Source organism: Mobula hypostoma, chromosome 7 (genome assembly GCF_963921235.1).
Source record: "Mobula hypostoma chromosome 7, sMobHyp1.1, whole genome shotgun sequence".
NCBI lineage: Eukaryota > Metazoa > Chordata > Chondrichthyes > Myliobatiformes > Myliobatidae > Mobula > Mobula hypostoma.
Genome location: NC_086103.1, coordinates 130,793,798 through 130,814,035, shown reverse-complemented (window position 1 = coordinate 130,814,035; position 20,238 = coordinate 130,793,798). Strand labels below are relative to the sequence as shown.

The window sequence follows — 20,238 nt, the reverse complement described above, 5'->3', positions numbered from 1 at the left end:
CCAACGCCAGAGATTAACAGAAATATTCATGTTTTTAAGCTGCTTATAGAAATGGAATATGTTGGTATAATTGCACATTTACTCAAGCTCGATGGAATTTTGGATTAGTAACACTAAGAATAAAACTTACTTTCTTCTATGATTTTTCATTAATTACAGTTAAAGTAAATATTAGTTATTTATTTTAATGACAGTCATCCCGGAGGACCTGCCAGTTTAAACAACAGCCGATATTAAGCAATAAATTGGAAATTTAACACAGTCAATATTTGAACTCTGGAGAATACTGCTTCCAATAATTTATATTTGCTGCAAAACATTGACAATGGGCAGAGTGTAATCTATATCAGTATATCTCCTACCTCTTACGGCTTTCATAGACAGGATCTTCTCCATTTACATCAAAGTCCCTCTCCTTAAATAACCAATACAGCATGCAGTGTTCATTGTTTTTGTAGCCAAGAATAGCTTTGCATTTAATTTCTGTTGCAACTCCTAAAACAAAAAAAAAGCTTGTGATGGAAATAATTTGATTTTATAACATTATTAAATTAATTATTTTAACATGTTTTACAGTTCTGATTAACTAAATTCTTTTCTTATCTTGAACCTAATAGAATTATGGTCACTGGTCACAATATGCTCCCCCACTGAATGATCAGCCACTTGCAGCCTCATTTCCAAACAGGATCAGCATGTGCTGTCCCCTCTCTTGTAGGGCTATCTGCAAAATTGCTTCGGAAAATTTTCCTGGACACACTTGATTCTTCCGCTTTCGATTTCTTAGCACTATGGCAGTCTCAGTCAATGTTGGAGGAAATTAAAATCTACTATTTGTGCCGTATTATTCCTGCACCTTTCTATGATTTCCCAATTTATATTCCCCCTAAAACCTTGCTGACTACTGAGGACCTATAGTATAATAGCATCAAAGTAATTACTTTTCCTATTTCTAAATTCTACTCATATGGCCTTGCTGGATATTCCTCCAGGAATATCCCTTCTAAGTACATTCAATATTCAAGTTTGTTTATCATGTGTACATCAAGACATATAGTGAAATGTGTCATTTGCATTAACAACCTACACACCCTAGAGTGTGGTGGGGTGCAGCCCACAAATTCACAACACCTTCCGGCACCCACATAGGATGCCCAAGGTGCCTGGCAGACCAACACAGAACTCAGCAAAACAGAATAATATCAAACAAAAGATCAACAAAAGCAAACAAGTCCTGTTGCGTCTCAGCACAATTACATATCAATTAAATAAAAGGACGCATGCGTGAAATGGCTTTAACTGGTGTATTCTCATTGCAATGAGAGAGTGACAGCACAATGCCCAAGCGCAGAGAACAGCGTATGCGCAGGCAACAGATTAATACATAGTGCTAAGGTGGAGGGGTCATTGCTCTAAAAGAAATAGATCCATACATTACACTTCCTCCCCCTTTCGGTCAATGTAACATAGAACTGCTTATGCACAAAACATTTAATTTCCCTTTCATAAACCCATAATCCAAATAAACATGCTTTCACAATAACAGTCCATAACTAATTTCACAGCTCTAAAGGTTCAGTCTTTCAGGTGGTGCTCTGTTTTTTTTTTAGGAGAGCGTCTCTGGACCTTTGGAGTGGCATCAGGTTTGGTAGGTGTCTTGTCTACATCGATGTCCTCAGTTTCCGGTGTCACGTTACTGTCAATGACATGAAAGTCTCTGAGAGGCAAGTCCGGTGGCTGTAAAATGTCTGTCTTGTTGGATGCAGTCAACTCAGATGTGTTCTTCGGTTGAGCATCCAGTATCTGGTCAACGTGGCATCTTCATGTCTGATCTCCAGCACCCACTGTGCACATCAATAGTCCAGTTCTTGTGGCTATTCTACCAGATGTCCACTTGTCTTCTTGGTAATTATCCACTCAGGCTTCCTATCCAAACTCGAAGTTCCTCGCTGCTTCACTTGGCAACTGGCTGAACTGTTTACTCTGCACTTCTCTCAGAGGTCTGGTTTCAAGAGGTCGATGCAAGATCTTGGATTCCTGTTCATGAACAGCATTGCAGGTGTTTGATTTGTCCTCACATGGACAGAGCTCTAATACACAAAAACAAAGTTGTCCATCTTGTGCTATAGAGAAATGTCCTCCTTGTCTATTGCTTTTATGGACTTCTTGAAGGTTTGGATAAACCTTTCATTGACAGGTGGTGAGGAGCTGACTTGAAATGTCTAATGCTATTTTTCTTCATGTACAGTCAGATTCCTCCTGGGGTGTACTGTGGTCCATTGTCGCTCACAATTTGTTCAGGTAAGCCACTTATGGTGAAGATAGTGCTCAGGGAGGAGACAGTCTTTGCTGAGGTGGATGACTTCATTGGTCTAACCTCTGGCCTTACTTGACTGAGCATCCACAGCACAGAAACACGGAGTCCATGAATGGCTCAGCAAAGTCAATGTGTACTCTTTTTCATGGTGAAAATGGCCATTCCCATGGGTGTAGCTGTGCCCATGGGGGTGTATTTTGAACTTTTTGACATCCAGAACAACTTTTGGACAAATCTTCAATTGGTTTATCTATTCCCGGCCACCACACGTAGCTCTGGGTGAGACTCTTCATCTTGACTGTACCCAGGTATCCTTCATGCAGATTTTCAAACACTCTGGTGCACAGCACAAGATCCACACATCAGCATTCTTTGACATATTGACAGTTCGTCTCGTCTCACTGAGAACTCTGGAAACATCGGGTTACCATGAGCTGGCCATCCTTGCACGGTGATTTCATTGACTTTTGACAATGTTGGGTCATCCCTTGTTTCCTTTGTATTTCAGAATTTGTTACCAGCAACTGGTCGTTCAATGTGGCGTGGAACACTCCTGCTGGGTCACAGTATGAAGAGTTTTCTTCCTCAGTTGCCAATAGTGGAAGACATGACATCAGCGGTACCCTTGTTATAAGAGTGGGCTCCTAGGAACAGTGCCCAATGTTGTAACCAGGTAGCAGTCATCAGTGGAATTTCCTTCCTGGATTGAAAACAGACACAAGGGACTGGTAATCTGACACTGGCAAACTTTATGCATTTGCTTAGTTTTGTGTATGAGATTTTTCTCTTGCCTGAGCTTTTTGTCTACCTTGCATATTCTCTCTGTGTGACCTTGTCTGTAACACTTTCTGCAGACTTTTTTTTGAACTAACAGTCAGTTGCATCAAGGAAGGATTTGCCACATCAATAACATCTTTGGCTTTTTGATCCATTCAGGGACATTTTGTGCATTTCACATTCTAACCTCCTTTTCTGCAGTTCTGCTCTATCATTTGCTGCAGTCTCAATTCCCATTCTAAGGTTAGGTCTCTTTCTGCCAAAAATCTCGTTTGAGTGTTTTGACTATGCATGCCACGTAATCTCTTAATGCATTAGTTAAGTCCACCTCTAAAGTCACAGTACTGGGAAAGTACGCAGTTCTGCAATGTATTCAGAAATGCTTCCATCTTTTGACTGGTTCCTTTTAGTTTCCGGTTCAAGTGATTCTGTAAAATCATAATTTCGTCGAACGTCTTGCTTGCTGGCTTTGCAAGGGTTACTAAGTTGCATAAGAGACTGTACCTACTTAGGCCAATTAAGCTAGTAAGTGTAGGGGCTTCCTTTTGCTCCTCCACGTTTGTTTGATTTACAATACAGTTCCACCCTCACAATATACGACTTCCAGCCTTCATTCGCGCTATAAAATTGGTCAACTTTCCCGACTGAAGCCATTCCCACGTTATTTTCACTTTAAATTCACCGCGTTTTTCACTATTACTAATGTCCCTTTCGGCTTTCTCGTACTGTTTAACCCTTGCTGTTCCGTCCCGTAACTGTTGATGCAGTTCGTGATATTCTCTGACAATTCAGGTTCGTACTCGTCGCCAATTTGTCGTGTCTGTGCAGAACTACATCTCAATTAATTAAAAGCACGCAGGCGGAAGATAGCTTTGCAGCAAGAGAAGAGTACAATCGCATGCGCACGCAACAGATCTAAACGTAATGCTGGGGGGGGGGGGTCGTTGCTCTAAATGAAATAGGTCTATATATTACAAGTCCCGTTCTTTCACCTACCCTTGCACGTTATCAGTACTATATCCCTAGGACAGGCCATTTCCTTTGGTCTCCAGCAGACTCGGACTTGGGACATTGACCTTTGACTTCCCCAGCGGACACGCGGAGATTCGCGGACGAGGGGCTCCGACCTCCTGATTCGACCCTTAAGCTCCGATCCTCGGCATCGACTCCGATCACCCACCCATCACCGAACACTAAGCCTCGAACTCTGGTCTCACCAACTTGCAAACCCAGGTGTTATCGCATATTGTTTCTCCTGTTCACATGGTACTCTGACTCCACCACACCCCGGTCACACCCCAGGCAGCCTTTCTCAACCTTTTTGCCCCGGAGGTACCCTTTAAATAATTTTCAGGTCTCAGCACACGATACATTAGTGTGATCAGTAAGTTGAAGACATAATAATCCAAAAATAATTGTCAATGCTCTTTTGAGTAAAGAATGAATTTTTAGCTTACCTTTCTTGAAATGAATCTCTTTCCCTTTCATAAATTTTAAAAACTCATAAGACAAACATAACAAATCTCTCAAATCCGGGTGGAATTTGAGATAAGCATACACGGATTTCACCTTCAACTGAAATTAGACTATTTCTATCCTTGCTCTTGATGCTTGTTAAATAAGATAATGCTTGCTCACACATGTAAGAAGTTGAAAACTGCAGCAAAATGTTCATTGCTTTCCTATGAATGGCAGAATACTCCTCACTCACAGAAATCCAGAACTTGTCCAGGGACAGGTCAGTAAATCTCATCTTGAGTGCATGATAACAGTGCAGCTACTAAGTTCTCCCTCTTCTCTCAAGGTTAAGTTCTCAGGCTGAGCAGAAGATTCAGAGAAAGAGTTCCTCACCCAGTCGTACACTAGTGTTGATAGGGAGGACCTCAACCCTTTTGTATCTATATTGTTAATACCAATGTGTACAATAACCTTTGGCTGCTTGTCTTTGTCCTTCCACATGATAATTGGTAATTGGTTTACTTATGTTAAAAGGTACCAAGGAACAGTGAGAATACTATTTGTATTCCATCAATACAATCCATACAAAGTATCTCAAGATGGTAAAAGAACAAAAAAAAATACAGAATATACTGTTACAGTTACAGAGGAAGTGCAATGCAGGTAGATATTAAGGTGCAAGGGCCATAATGAAGTACATTGTGAGGACAAAACATCATTGTTATCTTGATGACCGTTCAATAGACTTACTACATCAGAATAGAAGCTGCTGTTGAGCCTGGTGGTGCATCCTTTCAGTCTTTTGTATCTTCTGCCCAATGGGATGAAGATAAAGAATGTGCAGGGTGGGAGATGTCTTTGATCATGTTGGCTGCTTTACTGTGCAGAGAGAGTCCATGGAAGGGAGTTTGGCTTTCATAATGTACAGAGCTGTGTCCACAACTCTGCAATTTAGAGTCATAGAGAAATGCAGCACAGAAACAGGTCCTTTGGCCCAATTAGTCCAAGCTGAAACCATTTAAACTGTCTACTCCCATCAACCTGCACTGGGACAATAGCTCTCCACACCCCTACCATCTATGTACCTATCCAAACTTCTCTTAAACATTGTAATGGAACTCACATGCACCACTTGTGTTGGCAAGAACTCATTCCACACTCTCACAACCCTCTAAGTGAAGAAGTTTCCCCATACGTTGTCCTTAAACTTTTCACCATTCACCCTTAACCTGTGACATCTGGTTGTGGTCCCACCTAACCTCAGTGGAAAAAGCTTGATTGCGTTAACCCTATCTATACCTTTAATAATTTTGCTTACCTCTATCAAATCCTTCAATTTTCTACGTTCTAAGGAATACAGTTCTGACCTATTCAATCTTTCCTTACAACTCAGGTCCTCCAGACCCAGCAACATCCTTGTAAAGTTTCTCTGTACTGTATCAACTTTGTTTACATCTTTCCTGTAGGTAGGTGACTAAAACTGCACACATTCTCCAAATTAGGCCTCATCAATGTCTTATGCAGCTTCAACATTAAATTCTATCTCCTATACTCAATACATTGATTCATGAAGGCCAATGTGCCAAAAGCTTTCTTCACAACCCTATCTACATGTGATGCCACTTTCAATGAATTATGCATCTGTATTCCCAGATACCTTTGTTCTACCACACTCCTCGGTGCCCATTTCTTGTGATCTTCCGCGGAGCAGTTGCAGGAGCAATCCTAGCTGCTAAACATGGTCAGTGAGGGGCTGCAGCTGGACATATTTCCTACAAATGTTCTCGGCACAGACATAGGCAGTCTCCCTGATATCCCATATCCTGCAGGAGACTGTTCTGACCTTATCACACCACTGCTCAGCATCCTTACCAAATCACATTGCAACAAAGCCTCAACACTTATATCTCACTTCAGGTTCCAACAGTGAGGTAAATGCATTCTCCTCAATAACCCAATAGTCTGTGATTAGCTGTTGTAAATCCAGCATGGGAGCACAATAGGTTCTGCAGACTGAGAAACAAAAGCTATAAGGCAGGTAAGGTGAACTGAAGATGAGATCATTACAAAATGACCAATCCATCAGCTTCTACAAAGTGCCAAGAACCCTGGCACTGGTTCTCTATTAAACCAGTTTCAGTGAAGTGGTCACATCAAACCAAGACTTTCCTGGGTTCACCCTCAGGGGAACCAGGGCTGGTCTTTCTGGCTTCTGTAATGAGGTGGTAGCCAGCTGTCTTGTTCTGCTACTCCTAGAGTTGAAGTGTGACAGGTTATCATGCCTGAGACCCCCCTCAAATAGCGACAGCATGCCCATATATACTGTCCCATCTTCTCCTGAGGCAAGTCATCTGCAGCAGACTAAAGGAAATATTTCAATGGCAGGCAGCTGAAATATTTGTTCAAAAATAAATGAGCTAATGCTGTTAAAAAGTACCACAGAAATCCTGTTTATTAGCCTCTAAACCCATATAGGATTGCAACAGGTAGTTTAGATTCTTGGTCGTTGGTTTTAGTAGCAGATCTTAGCTTTCCACCTGGAATTATAAAGAGAAAGTAGAGTTCGCAGTCCAATCAGTCTTTTGGCAAGTAAGCATAGGTTCAGAAGGCTTGACAGTGAGACCAGCAGTCTTGAATAACACATGTGGAATGGTACTTGAGTAAGGTCTTTCATGAGCCGCACTTTCAACAGGTGTTGTTTTAAAAAGTTATTCTAAATTACACATACCGAGCTCAACATCAATTTGTTCTCTCCTACCAGGATAAATTAATTTTGGTATAAATGGTTCAATATGATCTGTGGAAAAAAATAAACATGATAGTTATTTAAAGATGTTAATTTTTAATTAAAGGCCATTATATCCCATTTAAACAGCAAACACACTAGATTAAACAAAGGCCAAAATACTCTAACATTGCAGTCAGGGGAAGGGATCCTGTCCAGTCATGAACCATGACACAGTCTTGAACCAAGTTGCTAGAAGTGAGCTCTCATCCTGTCTTACAAGATGAATTTCAAGCAGAATGTGAGTTGCTTTGGGTCTTTAGAACAAGTTAAGAATCATTTCTGCATGTGCTATCCCAGAGTTAATGCAATGTGGGGTCTTTCAAAAGCATCCAAATGGAGTTTACATTGGATTTCAGCAGGCAAATGCTCTATATCACGAAACTCTTAGAATCCCTTCATTAGATTTGCTTAGGAGTTTCTGAGTAACCCTGTCATAATGCTGAATTTGGTATTTTTATGTCATTATTAAAATGAGACTCCAATTATAGAAATAGCTTGTGCTTTAAATGTTGAAACATCAATAACAAGCTTTTGTTTGATAGATACATAAACTCTCAGATGATTATTGAAAAATGGTCAAGAGGTTTATGGCTCTTACACTGCCTTTGAGCCATACCAACGAACAACTTAAACACAGAAAGGTATCCAAGAGGTTGAAACTTCAGATCTGATATAAACTATTGAAATCTTTTTGTCAAACCCTGTGGTTATGAGGTTATGAAAATGGGCACTTGAGTTTCTCTTTTCATGTTGTTTACTTTAGTCCGGCTCCCTCTGAATTTGCAGCCTACGTCATTCTTTAACTTTAATTCTATCATCATTAAGTGAACCAGAAGGTAGAGGATACTGTTTTTACCACAGGTTTTAAAGCTTTTCTAAAGGCAAGATTTTGGTTCTACAAACAAATAGCAATTCAGGTACGATTATTTTAATATTTTTAAAATCCCAAAGCCATTTATCTTCGAACTTGTTCATTTCCAAGTTTAATAGCAGAAGTACCCTTATCCTATCAAAGAATACATGTACCCTCCAAAAGGAGGCAAGCTAGCAATTTGCACATAAGTGAGGCTGACTTCCTCTATTTTAACCTGTTTAAGCCTCAGAAAAAGGGCATTTGAAAGGAATGGGGATGGCTTCACAGAGAAGAGCAGACAGCATTTTACTTAAATTGTATTAGTTAGTAATCATACCTCTGGTCTTCAGTCTTATTGTTCTTGTAACATTATATTGCATTCCATCTTTTCCTAGGGTGAGTACACATGTGTAATTTCCAGCATTCTTTTCCTCTACTTTGCTAATGGTGTATGTATTCCCTGTGTGAACTTTGTCCTTGCAGTTCTGAAAATTACAAGAATATGTTGGTGCTGTTTTCCATCTGCACTGTAAGGATAGGTGCTTGCTACACACTGAGGAAGTCAACGATTTTTCATTCCTTTGATACATAGTGATCGATTTCTACAAGTGATAAGTAACATAACCTGCTCGACTACCTTCTGAAGAATAATGGTGGCTCATTCCAGGCTGCAGGAGTATGCCCTGATGATGCTCTGAAGCTTGGTGCAGCCACTGCAAGAGTCCGGTGGAAAAGCACCACAGTATAGGGTTCTTCTGCTACTGGACAGGGAGGATCCAACTTGGATGAGGAAGCTAATCACAAACAAGAGAAAACCTGCAGATGCTAGAAATCCGAGCAACACACACAAAATGCCGGAGGAACTCAGCAGGCCAGAGAGCATCTATGGAAAAAAGTACAGCCTCCCTCTGGTGTTCCTCTTGCCTTTTCTTCCTTCCATGGCCTCTGTTCTCTCCTGTCGGACCCCTCCTTGTACAGCGCCTTACGTCTTTCACCAATCAGCCTCCCAGCTCTTCATCCCTCACACTCCCAGTTTCACCTATCACCTTGCATTTCTCTCTTCCTTCCCCCATGTTTTCAATCTACTCCTCATCTTTTTTTTCTCCAGTCCTGCCAAAGGGTCTCGGCCCGAAACATTGACTGTACTTTTTTCCATAGATTCTGCCTGACCTGCAGAGTTCCTCCAGTGTTTTGTGTGTGTTGCTTGAATGAGGAGGCTGCTCCATTATTGTAGTAGTGTACCTCCCTAGGGAGCTGTAGTGCTATTGGTTTTCAGAAATGTAATTGAACATACTTAATGCATTATCTATGAATGTAAGAATGAAAATGCATTGCACAATTTATTCTTGTGAATATTTTTATTATGAATAATGTTTATTTTGATACATATTTTCCTTTGATATAGTTTAATAATCTTGCAAATGGCATTGTAAATTTACTAAAGGTCAAAAGAGCTGACTCTAATGGGTCAAGAGTGGGTGAAATCTTCTGTTTCTTTGTTATTGACAGAGTGCTATTATTTTTTAATGACCTTATGCCACCTCATTAAAAGCAATAAAAAAACTTTTTAAAATGTGGTTCTATTGCATTCATAGTGTTATGTGTTTAACACTTCTTAGTATGCTTTTATTTTGACTTGTAAGTCCTTCAGAACTTTAAAGTGATATGAAATTATCATCCCTGTTGATAACTTGCCTCCTTTCTGCTTGCTCACCAGGCAGGATTATACATCTACTAAAGCGTGCGAAGTTAATGTGTTAAATTGCAGTATTATTAGATTGTGCTTATTTTCAAATTGAAGTTTAAAATAAAAAGCTTTTTTTTGTGGATATAGTAAATTATTGAATGCAGAAATACAATTCTAATATCATCAATAGACCAAAGAGGAAAAAGATTGAATGAACATATTTATATTGAACTGTAACTCATCCTCAGGTTAGTCCAAATTCATTTAGGGTCAGTGAATGTGACTTTACATTCTCTTATTTTAAATAAAACCATAACTTCCAATAGACATGTTTTGACTACAATATTGTTAAAGACTGGATTTTCCATTTTGTTTGAGAATATAATTCTTCTAAGTAACATGAGTTTTAGAACTTTTGCACATATATTACTCATAGACCATTAAATTAATATCCAATCGATAGGAATAAATTGGTACATGAATTTAAAGTATAATTTTTACCTTCACCCACATAATATTATCTTCATTGCTGTTGTAAATTTCCAGATTTGGACAGGACAGCTTATGTTCTTTTCCAATAGTTTCCACATGATCAAAGAAGTGGACATCGCATAATCGTTCATACTTGTGTACGTTCAAAGATGTGACGGCACTACTAACATTGTAAGTTCTATTGCTGCAAACAGAAAACCAACAACATATATGAAGTAATGTTACAATAATTATTGATGTACAACCACAAAAAAAAATGCTTAATCTCTATCATTTCTAAGTAGTTTTGGATATTTCCATCTGCCTCATCCTAGTCCAGATCATCACTTTTTTCACAGTCATTGAATCTAAATACCGGAATTCCCTACCAGCAGCACTTTGGCAGAACTATTCACCGAAGACCTATGGTGGTACAAGAATGTAACCCACAACTAACTTTGCAAATGCAGAAAGAGCTGACAATAAATGCTGTCCTTTCCAGCAATGCCAGCATCCCAAACAGAGAGACAGAAACAAATACAGTCAAATATAATTAATTTTCGCCCTTGGTTTATTGGAGCTAGAAGAGAGTGGCAGGGAGATCTTTGGATGGGAAGTTCAGACTTATGCTAATATTCCACAGACAGCCCAATTTCAGATCCAGAATCAGGTTTATTATCGCTCTCTTATAGGGTGGAAAATTTGTTGTTTTGCAGCAGCGGTACAGTGCAAAGACATAAAATTGTTAAAAGTTTGACCCTATGTCACAACAGGTTCACAGCAGATGCCATTTTATTTATATATTTATTTATTTCAGCGATACAGGCCACTATAGGCCTTTCTGGCAGTTTAAGTCATGCCACCTGCAATCTGATTTAACACTAAGCTAATCACGGGACAATTTACAATGAGAAATTAACCTACTAGCTGTAGACCTTTGGACTGTGGGAGAAAACAAGAGTGCTCCAAGGGAACCCATGCATTCCATGGGGGTGAGTATACGGAGGACGCAGGGATTGAATTCCAAACTCTGACGTCCTGAGCTGTAATAGTGTCACACTGACAGCAATGTGACCATGGTGCCCTTGTCTGTCATCACAACAGATCTACAGCAGATGCCACTTTATCAGCTCTTCACTGAACTCTGGAACATCTGGACTGTGAAGATGCACATATCAGGGTGTTCTCCATTGACTACAGCTCTGAATTCAATATTATCATCCCTCAAAAGTCTAATAATGTACTCCATGACCTAGGCCTCAGTATATCCTTGTGCAGCTGGATCCTTGATTTCCTCACTTATTTTGGATTGGCAACACCATCTACTCCACAAATCACCATCAGCACAGATGCATCACAGGGCTGGGTGTATAGCCCCCTGTTCTACTGGCTTTGTACTGATGACCGTGACGCTAAGCACAGCTCTAGTTAAGTTTGCCGAAAACACCACTGTCATTGGCTAATCAAAGGTGGTGATGGGTCACCATATTGGGTCCAGCGTATAGCTGCCATTACAAAGAAGGCAGAGTAGTGCCTCTACTTCTTAAGAAGTTTGTGAAGAATCAGCGTGCCAACCAAAACTTTGACAAACTTCTATAGTTGTGTATTGGGGAGTATATTGACTGGTTGCATCTCAGCCTGGTATGGAAACACCAAGGCCCTTCCATGGAAAAGCTTACAAAAAGTAGTGGATACATCCCAGTCCATCACCGGTAAATCCCTCCCCACCGTTGAGCACATCTACAGGGAGTGCTGTCACAGGAAAGCAGCATCCATTATCAAGGTCCTCCACAATCAGGCCATGCTCTCTTCATGCTGCTGCCATCAGGAAGGAGGTAAAAGAACCTCAGGACTCACACCACCAGGTTCAAGAGCTGTTATTACCCCTTAAGCATCATGCTCTTGATCCAGAGGGGATAACGTCACTCATCTTCACTTGCCCCAACACTGAACAGTTCTGAGAACATATTAACTCATTTTCATCTTATGTTCTCAATATCTACTGCTTATTTAATGATTACTGTATTTTTTTTTCTTTTTGTATTTGTACAATTTGGTATCTTTTGCATAGTGATTGTCTTGTTTGAAGGTTTTCATTGATTCTATTGTGTTTCTTTGCATTTACTGTAAGTGCCCACATTGACATATATGTACTTTGATAATAAATTTACTTTGAACTTTGAAATTGCAAAATAAATAGTGTAAAAAAAAAGGAAGAGGTAGTGTTCATGGGTTCATAGACCATTCAAAAATCAGATGAGATGAAGAAAGAAGCTGTTCCTGAACCACTCAGTCTGGGTCCTCAGGCTGTGAGGGTATTTTTTTTTTATTAAGTGCAATCGTGAACAATAGCCAGATCAGAAATGCTGATCAAGTCAACTGGATCCCAAAGAGAACTCTGATAAGCCAGTTAGATAGTTCACTGCTGCTCAGCGATAGAACACAAAAAAATCATATGTACAATTAAGAAACATTAAAAAATAGTAGAAATACTGGAGTCATGATGATCATGATGAAGTCTGCCGGAGAGACACATTTATACACATGCTGTCCTCCATAATTAAAAGAGATTGAAGGATAAGGTTGCAGGGTGACAAAACGTGGCAGGAGCACTTGGAACTAAAAACTAATCCCTACTGGGAGAAAACAGCACCTGTTCTTTCTGCACTGTTCTCCAGCAGTTTAAGGACTAAGTCCAGCCGGAACATAACTCACAAGTGCTCTTGAAAGTCAGGTATTAACCCTACCTACCAACAACCAAGCATTGCCATCCTAGTCCCATTCATGATAGCTTATGAAGAAGCCTGTGACTTCCCTCCCAGAGATGGAACCCGTCGTCGCAAATGTTTCCAACCATGGCATCTAGAAGGCTGTTCCAAATTCTGATAGCACAGTGAAGGAAGCTTCTATCCAGTGTGTAGGATCTCGCATCAGGCATAGAAGCAGCATGAGCAGGAATAGATAAACTTAATCGTGTGGTGCGCCGTCTCTCATAAGATGAAGGCAGCATGGCGCGAAGGTCTGCAGGGCTGTGGCTGGTGTGCATTTTGTATAGCACAGTAGCTGTAGCAACCCGTCGTCTGTGGTGTAAGCTACTGATGGGTAGTTTCTCACGAGCTGTGACTTCATCTACACCTATAATCCTGAGAGCCTTTCTTTGAACGGAATCAAGCTGGCTGAGGACACTCTGTGAGGCATTCATCCATGATAAGCAGGCATTCTCCATGATAGCAACACACAAAAAAAATGCTGGTGGACGCAGCAGGCCAGGCAGCATCTAAAGGAAGAGGTACAGTCAACGTTTCGGGCTGAGACCTTTCGTCAGGACTAACTGAAAGAAGAGATAGTAAGAGATTTAAAAGTGGGAGGGGGAGGGGGAGATCCGAAATGATAGGAGAAGACAGGAGGGGGAGGGATGGAGCTAAGAGCTGGAAAGTTGATTGGCAAAAGGGATATGAGATTGGGGAAGGGAGAGGATCATGGGACGGGAGGCCTGAGGAGAAAGAAAGGGGGAAGGAATTCCCGAGGGTGGGCAAGGAGTTATAGTGAAAGGGACAGAGGGAGAAAAAAGAGAGAGAGTTAAAAAAATAAATAAATACATACATAACAGATGGGGTACGGTGGGCAAGTGGGGCATTAACAGAAGTTAGAGAAGTCAATGTTCATGCCATCAGGTTGGAGGCTACCCAGAAGGAATATAAGGTGTTGTTCCTCCAACCTGAGTATGGGTTCATCTTTACAGTAGAGGAGGCCGTGGATAGACATATCAGAATGGGAATGGGATGTGGAATTAAAATGTGTGGCCACTGGGAGATCCTGCTTTCTCTAGCGGACAGAGCATAGGTGTTCAGCAAAACAATCTCCCAGTCTGCGTCGGGTCTCGCCAATATATAGAAGGCCACATCGGGAGCACCGGAGCACTCAGCCAACTCACAGGTGAAGTGTCGCCTCACCTGGAAGGACTGTCTGGGGCCCTGAATGGTGGTAAGGGAGGAAGTGTAAGGGCATATGTAGCACTTGTTCTGCTTACAAGGATAAGTGCCAGGAGGGAGATCAGTGGGGAGGGATGGGGGGGACGAATGGTCAAGGGAGTCAAGTAGGGAGCGATCTCTGCGGAAAGCAGAGAGGGCGGGGAGGGAAAGATGTGCTTAGTGGTGGGATTGCGTTGGAGGTGGCAGAAGTTACGGAGTATTAAATGTGGGACCCGGAGGCTGGTGGGATGATAGGTGAGAGCAAGAGGAACCCTATTCCTAGTGGGGTGACGGGAGGATGGGGTGAGATGAAGGAGATGGCCTACTTTTTTAAAGAAATGGCTTCCCTTCCTCCACCATCAACTCTGCTCTTAAATGCATCTTTCCCATTTCACGCACATCTGCTCTCACCCCATCCTCCCGCCACCCCACTAGGAATAGGGTTCCTATTTTTTTTATTTTATTATTTTATTTTATTATTTTGTTTCTCTCTCTCTCTCTTTTTTCTCCCTCTGTCCCTCTCACTATAACTCCTTGCCCATTCTCTGGGCTTTCCCCCCTCCCCCTTTCTTTCTCCCTAGGCCTCCCGTCCCATGATTCTCTCCCTTCTCCAGCCTTGTATCCCTTTTGCCAATCAACTTTCCAGCTCTTAGCTCTATCTCTCCCCTTCCTGCCTTCTCCTATCATTTTGGATCTCCCCCTCCCCCTCCCACTTTCAAATCTCTTACTATCTCTTCTTTCAGTTAGTCCTGATGAATGGTCTCAGCCCGAAACGTCGACTGTACATCTTCCTATAGATGCTGCCTGGCCTGCTGCGTTCACCAGCATTTTTTGTGTGTGTTGCTTGAATTTCCAGCATCTGCAGATTTCCTCGTGTTTGCGTTTTATACTCCATGATACTTAGTACCTTTGCTTTGTAAACCGTGGCTCTGCCCTCTTTGTCTAGCTTGGATGCTATTTTTCACAAAGCTCTAAGCCTTTGTTCAGCCTTGTTTGAAATAGTGAAAAGGTGTTTATCTCACACCAACTTGTTGTCAATATTAACACCAAGGATTACTAGCTCCTTCTTTAAATCCAGCTTGCCATTCCTAAAATACAGGTCAGGGTTAGATGGATTCCTCTTCCTAAACATCACCATCACCTTGCAGTTAGTAGGGTCAAAGGTGACATTCCAGTTGTCTGCCCAGGCTTTCATCCTGTCAAGATCCCTATTCAGGCCTGCTGCCACTGTATCACTCTCTCCTGCTCTAATTGGTGCAAATAGTGTGGAGTCATCAGTGTACAGGTATAGCTCGTTACTGCATGCATCAACCAAGTCGTCAATAAAGATGGAAAACAGAAGTGGCCCAAGTATTGAACCCTGTGGTACAGACACATTGATGGTTGAAGAATCTGAAGCCTGATAACAACTTTGATGGTCCATCCATGAAAGTAGCTGTGGAGCCATCTAAGCAGCTTTCCAGATATTCCTTTGGATCTCAGCTTAACATGGAGTCTATTATGCCAGACATTGTCAAAAGCTCCTTTGATATCCAGGACTATGACACACACTTCCCCACCTTTGTCTAAGAAGGTTTTCCACGTTTGAGATAAGGTGGTGAGGAGATCGGCTGTACTGCGATCAGGTCTAAATCCATATTGCCTACTTGAAATTAAGTTGTTGTGGAGTAGGTAGTTCTGAATTTGTGGACTGCTGCTTCCATTACCTTGGTGATGACACTGAGTAAGGATATGGGGCGGTAATTTGTAGGATCAGCTCTGGAATCCCGCTTGTGTACTGGTGCTACTGATGCTATTTTCCATTGTTCTGGCAATACACCACTCGAGAAGCATAGCTGGAAGAGGCCGCAGAGAGGACTTGCAAGTTCTGCACTGCATTCTTTTAAGACCCTAGTTGGAATCTGGTCAGGGCCAGATGCTTTATCAGGTCGAAGCTTTTGCATTATTTTTCGGATGTCTTTAGGTTTGAAGATGATTTTGTTTAGCGAGGTGGTAGTAAGCTGCTTGACATCTGGTGGCTGGTCATTAGCATTTGTGAGCCGACATTTATCTGCAAAAGCTCAACAGAAAACATTGGCCTTATCCTTTACTGTTGTATGTACAGACCCATTGTGCTCAATGACAGGGATGTCAGAGTGGCTTGTTCTTCCAGAGAGGGAGTTCACAACATTCCACCAATTCTTGCTGCTAAGGTTACCACTGGTTAAGTCATTTTTGAGTTTGATGTTATGGTTCCTTCTGGCCTGTCTCTCAGCTCGATTGTATGACTGCCTAGCCTGTGCAAACTTCTCCTTATTAGCAGGGGTGTTGCACTTCTTTAGATGGTGGTAGAAATTGCGTTTCTTCTTTGCTGCTCGTCTGCACTTGTCATCAAAACATACTTTATCACCAGTCTTCTTAGTAAGAATTTTGCTGGGAACGTGAATGTCCGTGGCCTCACATATAACTTCTGTAAGCTTGGTGCAAGCCTTCTCAGGGTCTTTGTCTTTGAGGATGCTAGACCAGTCAGTTGATGAAAGATGACCACGCATATCCCAAAAGTTGGCTTTGTCGTAACATCAAACTTTCTTGTTGTATGGCTGGTCACGGTGAACTGGAACATCCAACTTCACTAGCGCGGGGTTCTGGTCTGAAGAACCCACTAGAGCCATAGTTGTTGCCTTAGCGGGTAGGTCTGTCATAACAAGGTCAAGGATATACTCCCCCCTTGTTGGGTCTGACACAATCTGCTGCAGACCAAGACTATCAGCTGGTTGTGGTGTGCGCCGGCCAGCACTGTCAGTGGTTCTGCTGCTCAGCCAGTCTTGGTGATGGGCGTTGAAGTCCCCTATAAGCATCACAGATTGTGCACTGAACTCCATCAACTTGGGGAAGGTGTTACTATCCAGGTATTCAAGGATGTCATTGTTGGCACTAGGAGATCGGTAGACGGCACCAATTAGTAGTTTCTGTGATTGAAGAGCCACGGTGAACCACATGAGTTCAAGGTCTTTCGGATCTCTCCTAGGGTTATGTTGTATTGCAATACCCTCCAAACAGTAAACAGCAATGCCACCTCCCGATCTCTGCGGCAACACATTGAGTAGCTAGGGATGGTAGTGCAGTCTGCTCCACCTGGGACTGATGAGTCGAGGAATGTCTCAACAACAATAATGATGGAAAGTTTCTCTTCACTACACAGGTTGGCAAGGTCACCTATATTTGATCGGAGTCCAAGTATGTTTACCTCCATGATTCGCAGCTCCTTATCATGTAGGTGATGGGTAGGCGTGGGTCATTTCCATTTAGATCCATCCGTTCGAGGCTTAGATTTATAACTCATAGCAAGTACATATGTCCCAGATGGTGAAGATTCTTAACGATAGATAGCAACTTCTGGAGGAACCACCTCTTGAAAATGGCATCAATGGTGGGGACGATCATGCTCACGATGGAGATTGAGTAGCTGAGTCTATAACCTTCTGCAACCTCTTCTGATCCTGTGCAATGGAGCCTCCATACCAGGCAATGATGTAACCAGTCAGAAAGATCTCCACCATACATCTAAAGGAATTTTTGGTGACATCCTAAACTCCGAATGAAGTAGAGCCAGTGGTGTGCTTCCTCGTGATTGCATCAATGTATTGGCCCCAGATCCTCGGAAATGCTGATACTCAGGAACTTATAGCTGCTCCTCAATTTTATTATATTACTAACATTGTGATCTCATGTGTTAATCTCTTCCTGCTTATTGATTTCACTGAATATGTCGATTACTTTTCAAAATTAGATACAAACTGAAAAGCTAATTCAATCCAAGCATGACTAGCACCAAAATATTTTCCATTATTCCAGCTGAATTCATTAACTCACAAGAAATGCTTAACATCTTTTACAAAAATCTTTTACAAACAATATCTATGCATTCACGGTGCATTTTTGTCCTCAAATATTAAACTATATGTCCCCGTCCGTTTGACGAATGACTTCCAATATACCTAATATTTAGTCAAAGAAAACTATACTACAAGGCAAAAGTAGTTGCGCTAGAATGTACGGGAAATTTTGTTAGGTTACTTGAGTGTTTCAACGTGCAGAAAATCTGAACAGTAAACAAATACTCTCATTGCTACTTACAAGACAGAACAACTATAACTCCCAGTGTCATTCACAAAGACAGGCCAAAATCCTAATGAGGTTTCTTCATAGGTAATCCTGTCTGCTTCTCCTAAAATGTTTTTATGACCACCTTCAGAAGTATGTTTGTACCAGGTGATGTTAAATCTGCATGCTTGAAGGCTGCTCATATCAAGTGGAGTGGATGCATTACACAGATTACATGCTAAACGGACATGCTGCCCTTCAGTAACGAATACTCGTGCAGGGCTTTTTGAAAAACACTTGCCAATCAGACATCCTAACAACAAAAAGAAATAAACGTTAATCATTTGCAGAATTTACAGTAAATGACTAGAAACTGTGTGCTGACTATGTAACATTGATTCAGCCTTTAGACATTTTACTATGAGTTAATGCATTGCAAAACATTTCCTTTAATACTAAAAGCAGATTGCATGAGATTTGATAGAGTCTAAATGTCCAAATAATATATGCCTTAAGTCCCATAGTAGATTGGGTTCCTCTCCTGTAAATTAAAGTGATTAGAATAACTTAGGAAGCCCTTTATAATATTTAATATGTCCAGTGATTATTATAGGTTGTAATAGCTGGGGTGGTCATAGGGAAAAGCTTCACCAATTATTAAATGCTTCCAATGGCATGTGCCTCAAATAGCTTTTGACAACCAAGTCCAGATACTAGTGTTCACACAGACGAGGGGTGATTGATAAGTTCGTGGCCTGAGATAGGAGGATTTTAGAAAACCTAGCACATTTATTTTTCAATATAGTCCCCTCTTACATTTACATACCTAGTCCAGCGGTCGTGGAGCATATGGATCTTGGACCTCCAGAAAGTGTCCACAGCAGGGGTGATTGATACATTCGTGGCCTAAGGTGGAAGGAGATGAGTTCTACAGCTCTCGTTACATGTATGTGTAGTTCAACTCTTTCAGTGATTATGCAGAAAGTTTGAAGTTAATAACTCATTTCCTTCTACCTTAGGCCACAAACTTTTCAATCACCCCTTGTAGCTTAGCTTCTCAGCCTGGTGGAACAGTTTCTACCAACAGCAGAAGGGGCAAAGGTGGATTACTGACGCCTTAAAACCAGTCACTTCGGGCAGATGGGGCTCATCAGCCAAGGTAGGTAGCTCATCTAGGAGAAGGAAAACTCTGATCTCAGTACTCCGCTGTCTTGTGGCTATACCTACTCATGGGGTGGGCTTCAGGAATAAACAAACCCAAGGAAAAGTCAAGAGCTGGAGTCTCTAAGGCAGTCCTATGTTGAGCTCAACGCTGACTGGCAACTCCTGCGATGCCACTGGTGACAATCTGTATCGGTCTCTGCCGTTCCTTTAGTTTCATCAGATGCGTGGAGAGGGGGAGCTTGCTACATGGGCAACAGCTTGTTCTCCATATCATACTGTCCAGGCTTGCTTATCTCTACAGCTAGCAACACCCATGGTCAACCCTGACCGAGGAAAGCCTCCTCCTCCAGTGATTGTCTTAGGCTCTTCCCTGGGTACGATATGCCCTGGTGGTTTATCCTGTTTGGACAAATCTTACTCAATCAGTAACAGACAAAGACCTCCTATTAGGCAAAAGCTAACTGGGAAATAACTGCATGTTACCTGATTCTTCCAGTCAAACTCAGCTAACTGGGTTGTTTCCTCAGATTTCCTCTTGTACCTCATGCTTCAAAAAAAATTAATTTATGAAAATGTTTTTACAATTTTTGTCTGAAATTTCAGCTGGGCACAAAGGGAGAGTTTTCCCAGTGAATATTCACTTCCATCAAGAGTCCAATTGCAATCAAG

General features: G+C 41.5%; 1 protein-coding gene across 2 annotated transcripts in view; it reads right to left on the bottom strand.

Moving 5' to 3' along the window:
* LOC134349534 (interleukin-18 receptor 1-like) overlaps positions 1-20,238 on the bottom strand; it is a 70,647-nt gene that overhangs the window by 8,087 nt on the left and 42,322 nt on the right. For both annotated transcript variants that reach the window (XM_063054012.1, XM_063054011.1), the window contains 5 exons: positions 18,439-18,718; positions 10,382-10,556; positions 8,531-8,678; positions 7,281-7,349; positions 363-495 (listed from right to left, as the gene is read on the bottom strand). In XM_063054012.1, the coding sequence (XP_062910082.1) occupies positions 363-495; positions 7,281-7,349; positions 8,531-8,678; positions 10,382-10,556; positions 18,439-18,608 (695 nt within the window). In that variant the 5' untranslated portion in view covers positions 18,609-18,718. The remainder of the gene's footprint in view (positions 1-362; positions 496-7,280; positions 7,350-8,530; positions 8,679-10,381; positions 10,557-18,438; positions 18,719-20,238) is intronic.